This window comes from Oryctolagus cuniculus, chromosome 1 (assembly GCF_964237555.1).
Source record: "Oryctolagus cuniculus chromosome 1, mOryCun1.1, whole genome shotgun sequence".
Lineage (NCBI taxonomy): Eukaryota > Metazoa > Chordata > Mammalia > Lagomorpha > Leporidae > Oryctolagus > Oryctolagus cuniculus.
Window position 1 is genome coordinate 137,434,872 of NC_091432.1, and position 23,525 is coordinate 137,458,396.

At 43.3% G+C, this 23,525-nt stretch overlaps 1 protein-coding gene across 6 annotated transcripts in view; it reads left to right on the top strand.

The window, feature by feature from the left end:
• The window catches only part of SPIN1 (spindlin 1), a 73,464-nt gene that overhangs the window by 16,363 nt on the left and 33,576 nt on the right, over window positions 1-23,525 (top strand). For 3 of the 6 annotated variants that reach the window (XM_051847543.2, XM_051847531.2, XM_017342444.3), the window contains one exon: window positions 19,608-19,817. The exons of the other annotated variants lie outside the window; for them this stretch is intronic. In XM_051847543.2, the coding sequence (XP_051703503.1) occupies window positions 19,766-19,817 (52 nt within the window). In that variant the 5' untranslated portion in view covers window positions 19,608-19,765. The remainder of the gene's footprint in view (window positions 1-19,607; window positions 19,818-23,525) is intronic. 6 annotated transcript variants of the gene reach the window in all.

Below are 23,525 nucleotides of genomic sequence, written 5' to 3' on the forward strand. Positions count from 1 at the left end.
TGTAATGTTATTAAGGTTCACCTGAAACATGCAGCATTAATTTGGTGGAAATTTTTGTTAGGGTGGCTTCACTCTAAAAGAATTTTTATTTTTTAAAAAAAGATCTGTTTATTTGAAAGGTGGAGTTACAGAGAGGCAGAGAGAGAAGTCCTCCATTCACTGGTTCACTCCCTAAATGGCCACAACTGTTGGAGTTGGGCCGATCTGAAGCCAGAAGCCAAGAGCTTCTTCTGGGTCTCCCATGTGGATTCAGGGGCTCAAGGACTTGGGTCATCTTGCACAGCTTTCCCAGGCCACAGCTGAGAGCTGGATTGGAAGAGGAGGGAGCAGCCGGGTCTCCAGCCAGCACCCATATGGGATGCCAGCACTGTAGGCAGCAACTTTACCCACTATGCCACAGCACCGGGCCTCTGCTTTAAAAGAATTTAAAATGCAGATTTTCTCAGAGATCTATTTCAGAGGTAGAGTTACATACATAAGGAGTGATAGAAAAGTCTTCCATCTGCTGGTTCATTCCCCAAACAGCTGCAATTGCTGGAGCTGGACTGATCTGAAGCCAGGAGCCAGGAGCTTCTTCAGGGTCTCCCACATGGGTTCAGGGACCCAAGCGCTTGGACCGTTTACTGCTGCTTTCCCAGGCCATAAGCAGAGAGCTGGATTGGAAGAGGAGCAGCTGGAACATGAATTGGTGCCTATGCGTGATGTGGGCGCCACAGGTGGAGGCTTAGCCTACTGTGCCGTACCACCAGTCCCTGAAATGCAGATATTTTTACCCTGCAGTACAGCTGCTGGGAATTGATGTATAGGTGAATTTGCACTGGTATATAAATAAGTATGTGTAAAATGTTTCACTGTAGCAGTGAAAAATTAGAAACACTGTCCCAATAATAGAATTAAGGTGAATGATTATATTCATATGCTGGAGTGTTCTGACAGTATGAAAAATAAGAGACTGGTGGAATCATTTACTGTATGGAAAACATAACATTTATTAAGCAAGTTACAGAACTGTATGTTCTCAGCTGTATGTGTTAAGGTATTTATATAGTTTAAGTGTTTGCCTAGAAATAGGGTGCTAAATGTACTTCATGGCAATCTTTTTAGGATTTATATGTTTTTTATTTGAAAGGCAGTGTTACAGAGGGGTAGAGATAGAGAAATATGTCCATACACTGTTTTATTCCCCAAATGACCACAACAGCTGGAGCTGGGACATATGGAAGCCAGGAGCTTCTTCTGGGTGTCCCATGTGGGTGCAGGAGCCCAAGCACTTGGGCCATTCTTCACTGCTTTCTCAGGTGCATTAGCAGGGAGCTGGATCATAAGTGAAGCAGCTGGGAATTACCCCGATGCCCATATGGGACGCCAGCACTATAGTATTCCCTCCCCCCAAATGCCATAGCCCAGCCCCTTCATGGCAATCTTTTAAGATGAGAGGTGGGGCTGGCGCTGTGGTGTAGCAGGTCAAGCTGCTGCCTGCAGTGCCAGTATCCCATATGGGCGCCAGTTCGAGTCCTGGCTGCTCTACTCCCACTCTATATCTCTGTGGCCTGGGAAAGCAGTAGAAGATGGCCCAAGTGTTTGGGCCCCTGCACCAGTGTGGGACACCCTGAAGAATCTCCTGGCTTTGGATCGGTGCAGCTCTGGCCGTTGTGGCCACCGGGGAGTGTACCATCGGATGGAAGACCTCTGTCTCTGTCTCTCTCTCTCTCTCTCTCTGCTTCTGCCTCTCTGTAATTCTTTCAAATAAATGAATAAATCCTTAAAAAAGGTGATGAGGGAACAGGTGGGGAGGATGGCATTGTGTAAGGTGGTTACAAAGCATGATGTGCTTAGCTCAAATAACATCTGAGTTAATAACAAATTGGAGGAGGGCATTTGTATAAAATAGTAACAATGCATTGAATGCTTGGCTTCAAATAACTTCTTATACTTCAGATTAATAGCCAATTCCCCTTTGTTTTGAGCACTGTTGATTTCTCAATTTTGCCTTTTCTTTGAAAACATTTTTTTAAGTTGTGAAATGTCGTGTAAATGCAAAAGTAGTTACAGATTCCTGGGTTTTGACAGACGCCAACTGTGTAACTGCCCCTCATTTTGTCATGCCTTTCATCCATGGGGTCCCATACCATTGTAGTACATTCATGTGTGGCTGGCTATTCATTGTCCTGGTGAAAAATACTGGGTTGTTCCAGTTCAAGACTGTAAGTTCAGGTTCCCCAAGAGCAAGACAATATCAAGTTGAGATTAGGTGTAGATTTATTGGGGGAAATACTGGGGAGGAACCCTCAGACCCACACAGTTTGGTTGTTTGTATAGGGAAAGCGAAGGAAGGGACATTGGGCAGGAAAAACCTTAGGACTGCAGTACAGTTCTGAGGAGTCCCTTGTCCTGCAGGAGTGGACCTGGTTTAGTACCTCCCTGCAGCTAGTCACTGGCTAGACAGCCTGGAGAAGGTGTGGGGCTGGGGAAAGCAGTGGTAGACTTGATACATTTCCACAGTTGGTGACTAGGAGGCTTATCATCTGGCGTCAGGGGTAATGTGTTAAGTGGTATGGCTGTAAGCATTCACATGTATGTTTCCTTGAGTAGGCTTAGGAGAGGAGTTGCTAGGGTATGTTAGGCTTGTGAAGACTATTAGTAGATAATGCAAAATGTCTTCCAAAGTGCAGTGAGTCTATTCTTGTCCACGTCTTCATCAGTATTTGGTATTGTAGTCTTTTTAACTTTGGTTATGGCAGAGGATCTGAGGTAGTTTCTTACTGTGATTCCTGCTTTCTAAGTTTGGTGTGGCCGTTGATATGCCTTGGCCAGTGAAATGTGGGTAGAAGAGATCTGTCATCCAGTATTTTTAACAGGGTTGAGATTCATCACATACCTTCCTTCCTGACAGTGATCATGTTTCCACTTGGAGCTTTCTCTGTAGTGTAGGTGTCCATGCAGTGGGGGTGGGGGAGATTATGTACCATAACATATCTTACTATGTTAACACTGATCGATTTTTTTTTAAACAAAGTTGAAATTTTTTGAGTAACTTGTAGATTTGCAGCAGAACTGTGCAGCAAGTACAGTCTATGTCCACTACACACTGCACAGGCACAACCTCTGCACAGTCAATATCCAGTACTAATGATGTGTTAACATCCTACATCATCATCATCATCCAAAGACCCTAGTTTATGTTCTGGTTCTGTGGGTTTGTACAGATACATAATGACATGTACCCAGAATGGTTTCACTGATGTAAGAATCCTCTGTGTTCTGCCTATTATGTATTTGTTTATGTATTTATGCTCACCCATTTCTGTTTATTCCAGTGGACAGAAAATTTAATACTATATACTTAAGGTTATGAGATTTTTTTGAAATTTGCTTTATGGCTCATCAGATGGTTAGTGATTGCAAGTTCTCTGTATATACTTGGAAAGCAGTTGTTTCTGAATTTTTGGGATGCAATATTCTATGTTTCTCAGTTCAGGTTAATCATGTTACATTCTTCTGTATCTATACTTTTTCCTCTTGGAGTGTGCTAGTTCTGTTGGTTACTGAGAGATGTTGCTAATGGCTCTGGTTTTACTTATGTCTGTTCTCCATCATTCTTAGAATTTTTAGTATATATATTTAAAAAAAAAAACATTTTCCTTCAGTTACTTTTTTTTTTTTTAATTTATTTTATTTATTTGAAAGAGTTACAGAGAGAGGTAGAGCCAGAGAGAGAGAGAGAGAGAGAGAGAGAGAGAAGGGTCTTCCATCCTCTGGTTCACTCCCCAAATGATTGCAACAGCCAGAGCTGAGCTGATCTGAAGCCAGGAGCCAAGAGCTGCTTCCGGGTTTCCATGCGGGTGCAGGGACCCAAGGACTTGGACCATCTTCTACTGCTTTCCCAGGCCATAGCAGAGAGCTGGATCAGAAGAGGAGCAGCTGGGACTCAAAACCATTGCCCATATGGGATGCTGGTACTGCCAGCTGGGGCTTTAACTTGCTGCACCACAGTTCCAGCCCCAGCTATATATACTTTAAGGATCTGTTATTTAGTGCGTAAGTAGAGTTGAGACTAACCCCTTGAGTCTTTTTTTCTTTTTTTTTAAGATTTATTTATTAATTTGAAAGGCAGAGTTAGTTACAAAGAGAGGCAGAGAAAGACTTTCCATCCATTGGTTCACTCCCAAAATGGCTTCAATGGCTGGAGCTTGCCCACGTGAAGCCAGGAGCCAGGAGCTTCTTCAGGGTGTCCTGTGTGGGTGCTGGGGCCGAACACTTGGACAATCTTCTGCTTTCCCAGGCCGTAGCAGAGAGCTGGATTGGAAGCGGAGCAGCCGGGACTCGCACTGGCTCCCATATGGGATGCCGGCACTAAAGACAACAGCTTTGCCCTCTGTGCCACAGTGCCGGCTCCCCTCTTGAGTATTTTTAAATTACTATTAAATGTCCATGTTTAGGCAAAACTATTATTAGAGGTAAATTTCCTTAACTTCATATTAACATTGCTGCAGTCTCTTTCCTTGGGTTAGTATGTTCAAGGTCTATCTTTTTCTTATGTTTTCTTTTTAGGTTTATATTTATTTTCATTTTTTTATTTGAAAATCAGAGAGGGACAGAGACAGACATAGATCTTCATCTGTTGGTTTACTCCCCAAATGCCTGCAACAGCTGGATTGGGGCAGGACAAAACCAGGTGAAATCTGAGTCTATCATGTTGATGGCAGGGATTCAGTTACTTGAGTTATCACCTGCTGTCTCCCAGAATGTGCATTATTGTAAAGCAGGAATTGAAAATGGAGCTGCTGAGAGGTGGTGGTTCTGGGGTGGCGTGCTGGGGTTTAGTGAATTAAAGACATGGCCTGCAGTGCCAACTTCCAATATGGGTGCCGATTCAAGTTCCAGCTGCTCCACTTTCTATCCATCTTCCTGCTAATATGCCTGGGAAAGCAGTGGAGGATGGCTTAGATGCTTGGGCCTCCGCACCCACCTGGGAGACCTGTAAGAAGCTCCTGGCTTCAGCCTGGTCCAACCCTGGCCGTTTCAGCCATTTGGGGAATGAACCAGTGGGATGCAACATATCTCCCCTCTGTCTCCTTCTGTCTGTCTGTCTGTCTCTGTATATGTGTGTGTGTGTGTGTGTGTGTGTCTGTCTGTCTGTCTCTCTTTTCTCTGTTACTCAGACTTAAAAATAATAAAATCTTAAAAAAAAAAAAAAAAGTGGAGCTGTGGCTTGAATCCAGGCTCTCTGACATGAGATGTGGTCTTCTCAAGCAGCTGTACCAAATGACTGTTCCTACCCTTTTTTTTTCCTTTTTTTTAAAATTCAATGAATGTAATTTTATTTATTTTTCTCCCAAAGAAGCCTTTTATTTAATGAATACAAATTTCGTAAGTGCAGCTTTAGGAATATAGTGATTCTTTTCCACCCTACCCGCAATCTCACCCCTCTTCTTCTTCCTCCTCCTCCTCCTCCTCCCCCTCCCCCTTCTCCCATCCCCAGTCCCATTTTCCATTAAGATTCATTTTCATTTAGCTTTATACACAAAAGACCAATTCTATACTAAGTGAAGATTTCAACAGTTTGCATGAGCGCGCGCGCGTGTGCACATACACACACACACACACACGGTTTCAGAACAAGTTTTATAGTTAACTCTCATAATATAACTCATTGAGGACAGAGGTCCCTGCATGAGAAGTTAGTGCACAGTGCCTCCTGTTGCTAATTTAACAATTAACACTTGGGGGGTCGACGCTGTGGCACAGCAGGTTAGTCCTCTGCCTGTGGCGCCAGCATCCCATATGGGCACTAGTACTAGTCCCGGCTGCTCCTCTTCTGATCCAGCTCTCTGCTGTGGCTTGGGAAGGCAGTGGAAAATGGCCCAAGTGCTTGGGCCCCTGCGTCCGCATGGGAAACTGGGAATAAGCATCTGGCTCCTGGCTTCAGATCAGCGCAGCTCCGGCTGTTGCTGCCATTTGTGGAGTGAACCAGTGGATGGAAGACCTTTCTCTCCGTCTCTTCCTCTCACTGTCTGTAACTCTACCTCTCAAATAAATAAGATAAATCTTTAAAAAAAAAAAATAGCACTTAACGTATGATGTTAGTGGTCACCTGAAGCTCTTAGCATGAGGTGCCAAGGCTGTGGAAGCCTTTTGAATCCCTAATCTCTGTTAGTATTTAGACAAGGCCATAAGCAAAGTAGAAGCTCTCTCCTCCCTTCAGAGAAAAATACATCCTTCTTTGATGGCCACTTCTTTCCACTAGGGTGTCTCTTACAGAGATCCTTCGTGTAGGATTGATTTTTTTTTTTTTTTTTGCCACAGTGTATTGGCTTTCCATGCCTAAAATGCTCTCATGGGCTTTTCAGCCAGACCAGAATGCCTTAGGGCTGATTCTGAGATCAGAGTGCTACTTAAAGCAGTTGTTCTATGAGTCTCCTGTATGGATTGCTTCCCATGTAGGAACATTCTCTCCTTTTTAATTCTGTTAATTATAGATCTTATGTATGATCCCTTTAACACTTAATCCTGTCTATATGATCACTTTAACACGTAATATTGTCACTTTAACATTTAAGATGGTGTTTTTATCACCGAGCTTAATGGGATTTGGGGTCCTGTGCTGTACCCTTAGAAGTAAGTCATACAATGTATGCAGTACTATACAGCTTTAGTTACAAACTTTATTCTCCCTCTCTTATTCCCACTCTTATTTTTTTATGAGGATCCATTTTTAATTGATTTTATACACATATAATTAACTTTATGTTAAGTAAGGAGTTCAACAAGTAGTATGTAGAAGAAAACTATTCCTTGATAATCAAGACAAGGGCTTTCAAGTTTTTGCTTCTCAAAGTGTCAATTTCACTTCTACAGATTTCCTTTTAGGTGCTCTTTTAGTTACCACATATCAAGGAGAACATATAGTCCCTTTGGGACTGGCTTATTTCACTAAGTATGATGTTTTTCAGATTCATCCATTTTGTTGCAAATGACTGAATTCATATATATCTATATCTATATATATATAGATATATATATTACTGCATGTAGTATTCCATAGAGTACATATCCCATAATTTCTTTATCCAGTCTTTCAGTTGATGGGTGTTTAGGTTGATTCTATGTCTTAGCTATTGTGAATTGAGCTGCAGTAAACATGGGGATGCAGATAACTCTTTTATTTATGGATTTCATTTCCCTTAGATTAATTCCCAAGAGTGGGATGACTGTGTCATATGGTAGGTCTATATTCAGATTTCTGAGCTGTCTGCAAACTGATTGCCATAGTGGCTTTACCAGTTTACATTCCACCAACAGTGAATTAGGGTACCTTTTCCCCCACATCCTCGCCTGCAGTTGTTGAAGAGACTGTCTTTGCTACAGGGATAGGTTTTAGCTCCTTGGTCAAATATAAGTTGGTTGTAGATGCTTGGATTGATTTCTGGCATTTCTGTTCTGTTCCACTGGGCTATCCATCTGTTTTTGTACCATTACCAGGCTGTTTTGATTATAACTGACTTGTAGTATGTCTTGAAATCTGGTATTATGATGCCTCTGGCTTTGTTTTTGTTCAGCATCATTTTTTCTAGATCAGAGAAGAATGTCTTTGGTGCTTTAATTGGTATCACATTGAATCTGTAGATTGCTTTCAGAAGAATGGTCATTTTGATGATGATTCTTCTAATCCATGAACATGGAAGATTTTTCCACTTTTTTGTATATTTTCTGTTTCTTTAAGGTTTTGTGATACTCTTTCATAGTGTTGACTGTGGTTCTGTGTTTCTGTGTGTAGAACATCCTTAAGCATCTTTTGCAGGGCTAGATGGGTGGTGACAAATTCTTTGAATTTCTGTTTGTTAAGGAACGTCTTTATTTCACCTTCATTCATAAATGAGAGTTTTGCAGGATATAGTATGGGTTGACAGTTTTTTTCTCTTAAGACTTAGAATACATCTCACCCTTCTCTCCTAGCCTGTAGGGTTTCTAATGAGAAGTCCGCTATGAGTCTAGTTGGAGATCCTCTGAAAGTAATCTGGTGTTTCTCTTGTGCACATTTTAGAATCTTCTTTATTTTTTGTTGAGGATTTATTTATTTATTTGAAAGTCAGAGTTACATAGAGAAGGAGCGGTGGGGGGAGGGTCTTCCATCCTCTGGTTCACTCACCAATTGGCTGTGATGACTGGAGCTGTGCTGATCCAAAGCCAGGAGCCGGGAGCTTCCTCTGAGTCTCCCATGCAGGTGCAGGCGCCCGAGGACTTGGGCCACCTTTTACTGTTTTCCCTAGCCATAGCAGAGAGCTGGATTGAACCTGCATGGAGAGACACATTTCTCTCTGTCCAATCACCCTTCAACGGCGTCCTGTAACAACCTGATAAGAGAGCCGGCACCATTTTGGACATACATTAACAGCTGTGCCAGCTCATGTCCTCGCCCAACCAACAGAGTGGAGACTCCTGGGTCTGGTGGGGAGAACTGACAAAGACTGAGTGCTCGTGACTGAAGGAGGCTTGTGTTGCAAGGACTGTGGAAAAAACTGAGGCTGAATGGGAGGGCTCGCGGTGTGGCTGGGACTTTGGGCAGTCACTGTGGGAGGCTCAGTCACTGTGGGAGGCTCCACACGCTCACGGTCCACAAGCATCCGGAACACGAACTGGTGCCCTTGTGGGATACCAGCACTGCAGGCGGTGGCTTTACCTGCTGTACCACAGTGCCGGCCCCACTTTTTCTTCCAACTTAGATAGACTTTTGTTGTTAAGGCTTTCTGCTGCATTTTTTATTTGTTCTATTGAATTTTTCATTTCCAAGACTTCATTTTGATTTTTCTTTTAAGATCTCAATTTCCTGAGAGAAATTTTCTTTCATGTCATGACTAGATTTCATTAGTTCATGTAGTTGGTTCTGGTTACTTCTATGTATCTTATGATCAGTTTTTTGAATTCCATTTCTGGCATTTCTTCCATCTCATCATTTTCGCAATCTAGTAATGAAGTGTCCTTTTGGGGGCGACATGTTGTCTCACTTATTCTTGTTTCTTTTTTTTTTTTTTTTTTTTACAGGCAGAGTGGACAGTGAGAGAGAGAGACAGAGAGAAAGGTCTTCCTTTTGCCGTTGGTTCACCCTCCAATGGCCGCCGCGGCCGGCGCGCTGCGGCCAGCGCACCGCGCTGATCCAATGGCAGGAGCCAGGAGCCAGGTGCTTTTCCTGGTCTCCCATGGGGTGCAGGGCCCAAGCACCTGGGCCATCCTCCACTGCACTCCCTGGCCACAGCAGAGAGCTGGCCTGGAAGAGGGGCAACCGGGACAGAATCCGGCGCCCCGACCGGGACTAGAACCCGGTGTGCCGGCGCCGCAAGGTGGAGGATTAGCCTAGTGAGCCGCGGCGCCGGCCTTATTCTTGTTTCTTGAGGTGGTGCATTTGTTATTCGGCATTTGTGGAGATACTTGTGGTGGCTTTTATCTTCGTACTATCCCTCTGTAGATTAGTGGAGTATCTGCTTTCAGTGAATACTTAGAGGCATGTGGTGGGTGTGGTCATGGAGCTCTGTTCAGTTACAGCATGAAGGGCGTGTCTAAGGTGACACATCCAGGTTTGGGGTGGTAAATCAATCGATCTATCGATCTCTCTCTCTCTCTTTTTCTCTTTCTCTTTCTCTTTCTCTCTTTCTTATCGGAAGAAAGGTTTATTCTGCTCTGCTGAGCTCCTCTCCTCAAATGAGACCAGTTTCTGGGTGCTAGTTCCAGTGGGTATAATACTTGTCTGCTGCTCTGCCCCAAGATTCCCCAGCAATGTCCCTCACCAGGTAACCAGGGAGCCCTGAGCGTGTGGAGCCTCCCGCAGTGACTGCCCAAAGTCCCAGCCACACCGCGAGCCCTCCCATTCAGCCTCAGTTTTTTCCACAGTCCTTGCAACACAAGCCTCCTTCAGTCACGAGCACTCAGTCTTTGTCAGTTCTCCCCACCAGACCCAGGAGTCTCCACTCTGTTGGTTGGGCGAGGACATGAGCTGGCACAGCTGTTAATGTATGTCCAAAATGGTGCCGGCTCTCTTATCAGGTTGTTACAGGACGCCGTTGAAGGGTGATTGGACAGAGAGAAATGTGTCTCTCCTCTTTTTATTCTCCTCTAGTTTGGCAGGTACATTATCTCCCACGGGGCTCCAAGCTGGAGTCCCTCTAGGCTCTGCCTGCAGCTTTATCAGCAGTGGCTTGAGCTGCTGCAGTCTGGTCTGACCTCACTCTCCAACACTGGTGTGGAGGCTTCTGGCTGCTGGAGTCCTGAGTTGTGGGCATCTATGCCCTCCACACGTAGGTTCATTGTGTCCCTCTAATTTGCATAGTTTCCTCTTTTTTTTAAACTTTCTCCTAGGCTAGAGCAGTAAACTCCCTCCCTACTCGGCCATATTAATCTTTTTTTTTTTTTTTAAATACTTCTTTATTTGAAAGAGTGACAGAGAGAGATGGAGAGAGAGAGAGAGAGAATGAGAATGAATGGTCTTCCAATGTGCTGGTTCACTCCCCAGTTGACCACAATGGCTGGAGTTGAGCAGATCTGAAAGCAGGAACCAGGAGCTTCTTCTGGATCTCCTACATGGGTGCAGTTGTCCAAGGACTTGGGCCACCCTCCACTGCTTTCCCAGGCATATTAGCAGAGAGCTGGATAGGTAGTGGAGCATCTGGGCCTGAAACTGGCACTGGTGTGGGATGTCAGCACTGGAGGCTAGGACTTTAACCATGGTGCCACAGCACCTATCCCCCTACCCTTTATTATAATCTCTCTATATACTTATGTTTTGAATTAGTCTTTTTTCCCCTAAATATTTATTTATGTATATGAAAGAGTGACAGATTTGGATGACAGGGGTCAGAGAGAGAAAGAGGCATATCTTCTGTCTGCTGGTTTACTCACAAAGTGCCCACAAAGTGCCCACAAAGCCAGGGATTAGGAACTCCATCCTGGTCTCTCACACGGTTGGCAGGGGCCTAAGTACTTGTCCTGTTATCTGTTGCCTCCCACACTCATTAGCAGAGAGCTGGATGGGAGGCAGAGGGAGACTCTCAGCAACCTGCCACAACTCTGCTCACCTTGAATGACTTATGAACGTACACAGTAGAATTTATAAATTTGTTTGACAGTATGTGATTTGATTGCGACATTTTCTCTTGGCATTTACAAAATAGTAAAATTGGGTTTAAACCAGTTAATAAATGCTTTCTGCTTATTGTATTTGTTTTGTGTGCCTTTTTCTGTCCTTTCTGACCTTGTAGGTGCTTGCTTTATTTTTTCCTCTGTTGATTGGAAGTTACTTAAAATATGCATCTTTAACTTAACAGCTCTAATATTATTTGGCACTCTCCCCTTCTTCTGTAAAGTCCATTTAGTTTTAATCTTTTAATTTTTTTTTTTAATTTGACAGAGTTAGGCAGTGAGAGAGACAAAGAGAAAGGTCTTCCTTCCGTTGATACACCCCTCAAATGGCCACTACAGCCAGAGCTACGCCCATCCGAAGCCAGGAGCCAGGCGCTTCTCCTGGTCTCCCATGCGGGTGCAGGGCCCAAGCACTTGGGCCATCCTCCGCTGCCTTCCCGGGCCACAGCAGAGAGCTGGACTGGAAGAGGAGCAACAGGGACTAGAACCTGGCGCCCATATGGGATGCTGGTGCTGCAGGTGGAGGATTAACCAAGTGAGCCACAGCACTGGCCCAATTTAGTGTTGTGTGGTTTGTTTTGTTTTGTTTTGTTTTTTTGTTTGTTTGTTTGTTTTTTTTAATTAACAGGCAGAGTTAGTGAGAGAGACAGAGAGAAAGTTCTTCCTTTGGTTCACCCCCGAGATGGTCGCCATGGCTGGCGCACTGCACCAGTCAGGAGCCAGGTGCTTCCTCCTGGTCTCCCATGTGGGTGCAAGGCCCAAGCACTTGGGCCATCCTCCGCTGCCTTCCTGGGCCACAGCAGAGAGCTGGACTGGAAGAGGAGCAACTGGGACAGAATCTGGCGCCCTGACCAGAACTAGAACCCAGGGTGCTGGCGCCGCAGGTGAAGGATTAGCCTAGTGAGCCGTGGCGCTGGCCCCAATTTAGTTTTAATTATATTTACTTGCCACTATTATATTTTTTTGTTCTTTGTATTTTTTAAGACATTAATTTATATAGTTAACCATTTATATTAACATAAAAATTTGCTGTTTTCATTTATCTTTATTCTTTGCTGTAACTTTGATCCTTGATCTTGGAACATTTGTCTGGTGAACACCCTTTATGGTCCCCACTTGTTGAGTGACTTAAAACAATTTATTTATTTATGGAAAGCCAGAGAGACAGAGTTGGGGTGGAGAGAAAGATTATTTTCCACTTTGTAGTTTACTCCCCAAATGGCTGTAATAGCCAGAGCTGGGCCCAGCCAAAGCTAGGACTTCCAGGAACTCCATCCAGTCTCCCATGTGGGTTGGAACAGGAACTCAAGTATTTGATCTGTTATCACTGCCTTGCAGTATCAAAAATGGAGTAGCCAGGATTTGACCCATCACTCCCATGTGAGTTGGAGGTGCTGTATGTGGCTGCTTAACCATCTGTGACACAATGTCTACCCCTGTTGAGTGACTTCTGATAGATTCTCTGAGTGTTAGTGTCTCAAGTTGATCTTTGGAGGCATATTATTCAATGTATAAAGAATTCTAAGTTTAATTTTCTTCTGAGTTGTTGAAAAAAAGTTATTGAATTACTGACATTTGGTCCATGGATGGAATCTCTTAATACAGGCTTTTATGTTTTTTCCCCCATCTTTGGCTTTCAACCACTTTCCTGTGATGTAACTAGGGGTGTGTGTGTGTGTGTGGTTGAATCTAGGGAAATACCTTTTGTTAGGTTTGAGAGATGTGTAGGTGTTATTTTCAAATATTTCTTTTTGTGTGAGAATCCCTTTCAGTGCATGTTAGACCTTCTTAATTAGCTTACCCTCTGCTTCATTCTGAATATTTTCTTTGCTAATTTTTAACAAGTTTAGATTACTATTAATTCCATCCATTGAACTTTGTTTTTCATTTCTGGACTGATTCTTTGATAGGCTTCTATTAAATTCTCAATCTTACATTTTATCTCTCTGAACATGATAATTGGAGCTATTTGTCATTTTCTTTATACATGTATAGTCCTTCTAACTACCTGAAAGTATCATTTTGCAGGGCTGGTTTTGTGGCACAGTGGGTTAAGCTGCCTCCTGCAGTGCCAGCATCCCATATGAGTGCTGGTTTGAGTCTCAGCTGCTTCACTTTCGATCCAGTGCCCTACTAAGGCTCCTGGAAAAGCACTGGAAGATAGTCCAAGTGTGGTCCTCTGCCATTCACATGGGAGACCTGGATGGCCTTCCATGCTCCTGGTTTCAGCCTGGCCATTGTGGCCTTTCAGGGATTGAACTGGCAGATGGAAGATGTCTGTCGCTTGCTGATGCATTCTCTCTTGCTCACTGTAACTGCCTTTCAAATAAATTAATGAAGATCTTTAAAAAAAAATTTCAGGAAGAGTAAGACTGCAAACCCTGTCATGTGCTGTTTTGCAATTTTAAAAAGTACCATTTTGCAATTTCCATACCTGTTAGTCCATTGGGTGTTTTTTTTTTTTCCATTTCTTATTTGTTTTCTGCTGACTATTTTACTTATTTTGTGTGTGTGTGTGTGTGTGTGTGTGTACATTTTAGATTATATTTCAAATACTATTTGAATAATTAGGGCCTAGGTTATAATTATGTTTACTTCTCTGGGCATCTTAAGTGAGTGTACAGTCTGGGATCACCTAGTTAAGTTTGGAGAATAAAAATGAGCTGAGGTTGAGCCTATACTTAGAACGTGGGATTTCCCCTTTCCCGCAGATTTTAAGTTCCTGCAGTTTGAGTTCCAACTCAGAGTGAGATGGGTTTACCAGAGCCTCTGTTGGGAGTCCCTGGTTTCCAGCCCTCTGTTTCTTAACCTTGCCAAGCTGTCAGCCTCTCAGCTGCCCTCCAACATTTGGCAGTTGTTCTCAGGGATGAAAGCTGTGTGAACAGCAGGGCTGCCTTCCTTAGATTCTGCCTCTATCTTCAGGTGCCTTGTTGCCTTCAAGCATATGTTTAGGGTCTGTGTTCATTTTTTTGTCATGGAAATTTTCAGCCACAATAAAGAGTCCAGAAAAGAACACAAGAGAACACCTTTTGTTATAATTTCTTGGATGGTCTTTGATAGTTTCCTTCTCATGAGAAGATGTTCTAAGCTCCTCATCTATTTGATTTCACTGACTTGCAATTAAGTATTTCTGTAAGAAACTCGATTCCTGATGGTTACTGTTTTTATTTTTTTAACGATATATTTATTTCTTTGAAAGAGTTAGAGAGAGGGAAGGAGGGAAAGAGAGAGAGGGAGGTCTTCCATCCAATGGTTCACTCCCCAGTTGGCTGCAACGGCCGGAGCTGTGCCAATCCGAAGCCAGGAGCCAGGAGCTTCTTCTGGGTCTCCCATGCGGGTGCAGGGGCCCAAGGACTTGGGGCCATCTTGTACTGCTTTCCCAGGCCACAGCAGAGAGCTGGACTGGAAGAGGAGCAGCCAGGTCTTGAACCAGTGCCCATATGGGATGCTGGTGCTTCAGGCCAGAGCTTTAATCCACTGCGCCACAGCGCTGGTCCCTGATAGTTAGTGTTAAGAGCATTCTTTTTTTTTTCTTTTTTTTTCTTTTTTTTAATTTATTTATTTGAAAGAGTTAGAGAAGAGAGAAAGAGAGGTCTTCCATTCTTTGGTTCACTCCCCAGTTGGCTGCAACGGCTGGAGCTGGACCTGTCAGAAGCCAGGAACCAGGAGCTTCTTCTGGGTCTTAACACGTGGGTGCAGGGTCCCAAGAACTTGGGCCATCTTCTGCTTTCCCAGGCCACAGCAGAGAGCTGGATTGGAAGAGCAACAGCTGGGACTCGAACTGATATTGAACTGCTGTCGCTGGGCTCAAGCCCCTACCTTCTAATTCCATGGTTGATCTTTGTGTTGTGGCCAGCCCCTGCCCTGAGTCAGCGTGTTAGCAACAGCCACTTACAAAGACCCACCTTGAGTCAGAGACACTTCTGTCCTCGTGAAATTTCCCAGATTTAGTGGGAACTTCCCAGGAACTGGGACAAAAAGGCCAGCCAAGCTCTTGTTATCCAGCAGTCACCAATTCTGCTTTCACAGTTTGATGATGGAAGGATGAGGCCCAGGGTGGCCATGTAACTAGCCTGTGTTGTCTGAGCTCCTGGATGGGCAGACTGTGTGTCTGGTGAGACCTACTAAATGCTTAGGAGTTGCTGTGTTTGAGTGATTTTTTTGAGAGTTTCCTTATTAAAACATGGTTAGTGGTTTGGGCTCTTTAATAATTTTGCTTAAATCGATACGAGGATTTGGGGCCTTCATATGTACTTGATAGTATGATAGTTACTTTACCAGAATCCTTAGGTAGACAAATGCCGATTAACAGTGTTTTATTACCATTGAGCCCCTCATTTTCAATAGTTTTTTTTTTTTTTTTTGACAGGCAAGGTTAGACAGAGAGAGATAGGTCTTCCTTCTGTTGGTTCACCCCCCCAAATGGCTGCCATGGCCGGCGCGCTGCGCCAGTCAGGAGCCAGGTGCCTCCTCCTGGTCTCCCATGCGGGTGCAAGGTCCAAGCACTTGGGCCATCCTGCACTGCCTTCCCGGGCCACAGTAGAGAGCTGGACTGGAAGAGGAGCAACCGGGACAGAATCTGGCACCCCGACTGGGACTAGAACCCAGGGTGCCGGCGCCGCAGGTGGAGGATCAGCCTAGTGAGCCGCGGTGCCGGCCTTTGAGCCCTTCATTTTAATCTTTGAGTGAGGTTTTAGCCTGTACCAGAGGCCTCTAGAACACTTTTCTTAGGTTTTATTAATTGCAATATTTTAAATTTGAATTTCTAATAGTTCTTTTAGGTACCTAGGAAAGTTGATTGTATTCCCAGTGAGTTTTCTTTCCAGAATTAGAAATGTAAAAAAAAATTTATTCTTTTTCTCAGTGTTTTAGCATGAGGATTTTCAAACATACAGAAAAGCTGAACTAGGCAATTGAACATGTATTTTCACCATCTAGATAACAGGAATTTCAAGTATTTTGCCATATTTTCTTTCTTTCAAGATTTATCTATTTGAAAGAGTAACAGAGAGAGAAAGAGACAGAGATTCCGTCTGCTGGTTCACTCCCTGAATGGCCGCAACAGCTGGATATGGTCCAGGATTTGACAGGAGCCAGAAAAGTTCATGCTGGTCCCCCACATGGGTGCCTGGGGGCCCACATACTTCAGACATTTTCATCATCTGCTGCCTTCCCAGGCACATAGCAGGAAGCTGGATTAGAAGCAGAGCAGGATGCACTCAAGCCAATGCTCTGATACGGGATGTGAATATGGCAAGGAGTACCTTTTTGGGCTGTGCCACAGCACTGGTCCCTGTCATCCTGTCTCTGCTTATTTCTAATAATGTTTTAGGAATAAGCTGCAGGCTTTTGAGTACCTCTGTGGTAAACCACTGGGTTGCTGTGGCTACTCTTATTCCTTTACATAATCTTCCTTAGACTTTTATTTAATTTTTAAAAAAGAATATTTATTTGAAAGAGATTGTTATCTGCTTTCCATCCTCTGGTTCACTCCTCAAATGACCACAGTGGCCAGGGCTGGTCCAAGTTAAAGCCAGAAGCCAGGAACTCTATCCAGATCTCCTACTTGGGTGGCAGGAGCCAAGTACTTGGGCCATCTTCGCTGCCTTCCATGGTGCATTAACAGGGAGCAGGGTCAGCCTCATTCCTAGACTTTTAAAGTGAAATTTCCTGTACATAAGAAAATTGAAATTGTAATTGAGTGGCCCAACTTATCTGTCAGGATTTATTTGCTGATGTTTTGCTGTCCTAACATTTTTCATTGTAGGCCTTTCAAAAGTTGCCTTAGATTCCAGATACTGTGACTTTTTTTTTTTTTTTTTTTTTTTGAAACGGGGAGAGAGATATCTTCCATCCATTGGTGCTCTAATTGCTGGGAACTCCATCTGGGTCCTTCTACATGGATGGCAGGGATGCAAGTACTTGACCACTTTCCACTGCCTTCCCAGGCACATTAGCAGGGAGCTGGACTGGAAGTGGAGCAGCTGAGACTCCAGTTTTCATTACAGTATGGTTTGAAAGAGTTACACAGAGAGGGAGAGACAGAGAAATCTTGCATCTGCTGGTTCACTCCCCAAATGACCACATTGGCCGGGTTAGGCCAGACCAAAGTGGAGCTTCTTTCCAGTCTCTCACACAGGTTCAGGGGCCTAAGGACTTGAGCCATCCTCTGGTACTTTCTTAGGCACAGTAACAGGGAGCTGGATTGGTATTGTAGTACCCAGGACTTGACCGAGTGCCCATATGGGGTGCTGGCTTTACAAGCGGCGCTTCATCTGCTTTGCCACAATGCCGGCCTTGGCAGCAACCATTGTGATATATGTAGTTTCTGCTTTGAGGTTATACTGCTTTTATATCTGAAATACTCGTTTCTTAACCTTTTTTTGGACACAGTACATTATCAGTGATTTCTGTGGTACCCTGTCCTTTGTGGGAACAATCTGTGTGTTTATTTTTAAAATAAAAAATCTACCAGCAGTGCTCCTTGTAGTGTATATGAGTTTGACCATGTTATTTTAACTTCTGAGATGCAGTTTTTAAATATCCCAAGGAGTCAGCATTAATACAGGTAAAGCACTTACAACAGTGCTTGAAAGTGAGTACTCAGTAAACGTTCCTTTTTATGGTAAGTAGTCGAGAGATTTTTTAATTCCCTTTAAGTTTGTTATAAAGAAAGAGAAATTGAGATTTTAAAGCTTAAATGTGTGACACATTTTAGATTGTTTAGCAAAATTGCGAGCAGTAATATTTTGTTGTATTTAATAAAGATAGACTTAGCAGAGGAAAAGCCAGAATCTTTTTTTTTCCCTGTTTTTTTTTTTTATTATTTGTTTAAGATTTATTTATTTAGGGGCGCTAGTTCAATTTCCAGCTGCTCCACTTCTGATCCAGCTCTCTCTATGGCCTGGGAAAGCAGCAGAAGATGGCCCAAGTCCTTGGGCCCCTATACCCGTGTGGGAGACCTGGAAGATGATCCTGTCTTCAGATAGGTGCAACTTCAGTCATTGTTGCCATTGGGGAGTGAACCAGTGAATGGAAGACCTTTCTCTCTGTCTCTCCCTTTCTTTGTAACTCTGCCTCTCAAATATATAAATAAAATCTTTAAAAAAACCAAGATATTTGAGCAACATCTCCCACCCCTTATTCAAGGCTATCTTTTAGGTGTTTATTTAAAGTTTATTTATTTATTTGAAAGGCGGGGTTAAGACAGAGAGAGAGTTCTTTCATTTGCTGGTTCACTCCCCAAATGGCCACAACAGTCAGGGCTGGGCCAGACTGAAGCCAGGATCCTGGAGCTTCATCTGGGTCTTCCATGGAGATGGCAGGCGTCCAGGTAATTGTACCATTTTCCACTGCTGTCTCAGGCACATTCATAGGAAGCTGCATTGGAAGTGAAGTGGCCAGGACTCATACCAGCACTCATGTGCAGGCACTGTAAGTGGTGGCTTACCCTATGCTGTGCCACAATGCTAGTCCTATTTTTAACTTTTATTTCTGTTCTTTGAGAAATAATTCCCACCTGCTGGTTCACTCCCCAAATGCTGGAACAGCTTGGGTTGGTCCAGGCTGAAGCTAGGTGCCAGGATCTCAGTCTCAGTATCCCACATGGGTGTCAGGGTCCCAAGTGCTTGAAGCTGGAAACAGAAGCGGAGATGGGACCTGAACTTAGGCGCTCTAAAAGGGAAACAGGTGTCCCTAAATGGCATCTTTAAGCACTGTACCAAATGCTCACCTGGGAAACTGCAGAAAATTATTTCTGAGATAAGCTTATATCTGCTAGTGAGAAGGGTGTGCATTTTTGAATATTAATAAGCTAAAATGTTTAACACCACAGGACAAATTTGTTAGGTTAATTTGTGTAGATGAAAATTTTCCTGAATCTTTGAAGGAGTTTTTTGAAGAGGAGCTGAGAAAGGGAATGGAGTCACAGGATTTTTATAAAATTGGTAGGTAGTCCAATGTTAAATGTTTGCCGATGAGAGTATTCTATTAGTGAGAGGGTCATTCATTTAGATGATACGGAGTAACTTAACACGGCCCAGAGACCAGTTAATTCACAGGAACAACAAGGGCTCGGCAGTTGGCTCTGTTGGGTGGTGCTGTGAGTGAGGAGCCTTTAGTTTTCCTCACTTGAGAACCGAGACTGTAAATTTGAAGTGGAATTCAGTATGCGTTTTTTTTAATCATATTTTAGTGCGTTAGGTTGTAAGTGAAGTAGGAATGGAGTTGGGAGAAAAAAGTGGAGAGAGAGAGAGAGAGAGTGTGTGTCCCTCTTACAGGCTCTGTTGTCTGCTTTTCTCGCTTCTACCTTGTTCTGGTTTAGGAGCAGCGTAGGTCTTAGGGAAATAAAATTAATTGATTTGTGGGAAAGTGCATTTTAGCGAATACTTATATTTAAAATGTTATGTTTCATAGCTCCCCTGGTGTGCTTTTTACTCATGATGCTCTAGTAATGAACTGTTTTCACTATTTTACAGAGAGCTTGTGATTTCATGGAGTTTTGTTGAACTTGCAAAGGAAACATTTGGATAGTGGATTAATGAGAACACTGAAATTCTTTGGAAAGTTTCAAATTGGAGGATATTGAATTTTCACCCTAGTCCAGCAGCTCTGCTGCTCACTTAAATGCAGATGAATGAAGACCCCATTCGGAAAGACACCTGGCCAGCGGTCCAGAGCTGATGCAGGTAGGCAGTATGGCTCTGAACATGTTCCAGTGTGATGAACTTAAAGCAGGTGTGAAATTGAGAAATACTTTGACATAATGTCTGGTGTTTTGCTATTCCCGAAGCTTGCTTCTTTCTAGTATTGTATACACATATGTGTGAAAAAACAGATTGAGTTTCTTGAAAGGGAAGGATTATTCCCCTTTGGTTCTTGTTTAAGCTTCTAGCAAGTTATAGTAAATTCGCAAGTGAATTGTAAATACTTATTTAATAGGAGGATAGTAAAGTGAAGGTTTTTTTTTTTTTTAAGAAATGAAAGCAAGGTGTTAGATGGGTATTGATTTGAGAGATTTAGGATATTTAGAGCAGCTTTAAGGAAGAAAGATAAATTCAAGAGCTGTTTATTTGAAGGAATACTAGAATGCAAATGAGATGAGTTTTTAGTTGCAACAATGTTTATTTTGGTGACATAAAGCTAATACAATTAGAAATTTGAATTCTGCTCGATAATTACTGCCCAATAGAGAAAGATAAAACCTAATAGGATACACTACAAAATAAGCAAGTGGTATTTCCTTTGGAATTTTATTGTTGTTCTCCAACGCAGATAAACACTGGAATGTTGGGAGGAAAAATTTGTCATACTATTTTAAGATTCTTTGTTACGTGAATCTGAGAATTATGCTAGCAAAATTATTACTAGTGTTGCAAAACCGGTTATGGTGTGATTTTAGAACTATCTCTTATATTTGTTTACTGTGCTATTTGGAGTTTTTTTGTAAAAAAATCCACAAGGATTAAGATTTCTAAGTATCTTTTATGTTTTTATGTTAGCTCTGTATAAAAGTAATACTGATGTAAATGTTTGCTATGGGGCCAGCGTTGTGGCCTAGCAGGTTAAGCTGCTGCCTGTGATGTCAGCATCCCATATGGGCTCTGGTTCAAGTCCTGGCTGCTCTACTTCCACTCCAGTTCCCTACTAATATGCCTGGGAAAGCAGTGGAAGAGAGCCCTCTGCACTCATGTGGAAGACCCTAATGGAGTTTCAGTCTCTTGGCTTTGGCCTGGTCCACTCTTAGCTGTTGTGGCCTTTTGGGGATGGAAGATAAATCTCTCTTTGTTTGCCTGACTCTAATTCTGCCTTTCAAATAAATAAACTTTTTTTTAAAAGGTATTTATCCAAAAGATTAACTTGTGATAGTGATGACTGAAGTCTAGTCACCATCTGGAGAGCTTACTCAGAGTCCCCCTCTCAGCTGTGTCTTCTCGAGCCTTTCTTTTTCTTACCTAAAAATGCATCTATTGGAGTTCAGGAATAAATGAGGGGATAATATGTCAGAAGGTTATGTGCCCTGTGCATTTAATAGCATTATTATTACTTATACTGTTTATAATAAAATAATTTTTGTTTTATCACATTAATTAAAAAATGGCTATTGGATTTTACTGACTGAAGAAAGCTCCTAGGTCAGTGTTATGTGAAATAGTAATTCATTGTCTGAAGTTCCTTTATGTACACCATTCCAAACTCAATGTTCCTGTTTTCTTCATTGTGTTTGACATTCTTCTCATTTGTTGGAAAGCTGTTGTAGTGTATAAAAATCACAGGAAAGCTGTTCTAGTGTGGTAAAAAAAAATCACTGAAAGTACACCGGGGGTGTTAATTTTTTAAAGGAGAAGGTTGTGAATCCTAACATGTTTGATCTTACATATTGTTCTTCAGTTTTTTTTTTTTTAAGATTTATTTATTTATTTGAAAGGCAGAGTTGCAGAGAGAGAGAGGTGTCTTATATCCGCTGGTTCACTCCCCAACGGCCATAGCTGAGCCAATTCAAATCTAGGAGCCAGGAGCTTCTTGCAGATCTCACACGTGGGTGCAGGGGCCCAAGAGCTTAGGCCATCCTCCACGGCTCTCCCAGGCGATAGCAGAGAGCTGGATTGGAAGTGGAGCAGCCATACGAGATGTTGATACTAGCAGGTCGGTACTAGCTTTACCCGCTATACCACAGTGCCGGCCCCCTCAGTATTTCTTAACAGCTTGCGACAGTAGATTGTGGTTAACCTGTTAACTCTTTTGGAGACCATGGGTTATTCTTTTTTTAAAGATTTTATTTATTTGAGAGCTAGAGTTACAGACAGAGGTAGAGACAGAGAAAGAGAAAGATCTTCTCTCCTTTGGTTTATCCCCTAAATGGCTGCAGTGGCTGGAGTTGCGCCGATCTGAAGCCAGGAACCTCCCATTCTCCCAAGTGAGTGCAGGGGCCCAAGGACTTGGGCCATCTTCTTCTGCTTTCTCAGGCCACAGCAGAGAGCTGGATTGGTAGAGGAGCTGCCAGGACTAGAACCAGCGCCCATATGGGATGCTGGCGCCACAGGCGTAGGATTAACCTATTGCGCCAGGGCACCGGCCCCAGGAGTTACTCTTTTTTACTGTTTCATAGTTATGGAGTAAAAAGTAATTTTACCATATACTTAGGTTATTTAAAAAATTTTTTTTTTCTGTTTATTTGAAAGTGTTAGAGGGGGCAGAGACAGAGAGAGAGATCTTCCATCTGCTCTGAGTTCACTCCCCATATGTAATGGTTAGAACTGAGCCAGGAACCAATAGCTTCTTCCAGGTCTCCCACGTGAGTGCAGGGGCACAAGGACTTGGGCTATCCTCTGCTGCTTTCCGAGGCACGTTAGTAGGTAGCTGAATTGAAAGTGGAGCAGCCAGGACTTGAACCAGTGCCCATATGAGATGCCAGTGCTGCAGGCTAGGGCTTTAACTTGCTGTGCCACAGTGCCAGCTCCTATACTTTCTTATATAATCAATACAGCACCACACCTCTGGTCACCAAAATGTGGAGTAGGGGAGCTTCTCCTTATTAGCAACCAATTAATTCTGCATTGGATGTCAGCAGGATGTCCTGCAATTCCATTCTTTTTTTTTTTTATTTGACAGGTAATGTTATAGAAAGTGAGAGAGACAGAGAGAAAAGTCTTCCTTCCATTGGTTCGCTCACCAAATGGCTGCTATGGCTGGCACTATGCCGATTCGAAGCCAGGAGCCAGGTGCTTCCTCCTGGTCTCCCATGCGGGTGCAGGGCCCAAGCACTTGGGCCATCCTCCACTGCCCTCCCGGGCCATAACAGCGAACTGGAGCAACCGGGACTAGAACCTGGTGCCCATATGGGATGCCGGCACCACAGGCGGAGGATTAACCAAGTGAGCTATCGCGTCAACCCCTGCAATTCCATTCTGACACTCTCTATCTAGAGATAACATATCAGACCCCACAGGTTGAATGAAGGTTCAGTCTGTAAGACCACCCCCCTTCAGAGGACAATTTGGGATTCTGGGCACTTCTGGCTGATAGGCTATAAGTTAGTGTTCCCACAAACTCCTCTCTGGGATTGATTGATGTCCTAGAGCAGTTCACAGAGCTCCGGGAAGCGTTCTTATCAGTTTATGATAAAGGACATTATAAAAGAAACACGGATAGATGAGGCGCAAGATGCTAGGGGGACAGTGGGATGATTCCATGCCTTTTCTAGGCACTGCCCTGCAGGTACAGCCATGTGTTTGACAATCAGGAAGCTTTCCAAACCTAGTCCCTGTGGAATTTTATAGAAACCCCGTTAAGCAGATAGGATTGTTTATGGTATGGACCGGGTAGGGAAGCCCAGAAAGGCCTGTCTGTTCAGATTTTTCTTGGCCCCTGTTTGGTGGCATTTCTCCCTCCAGTCT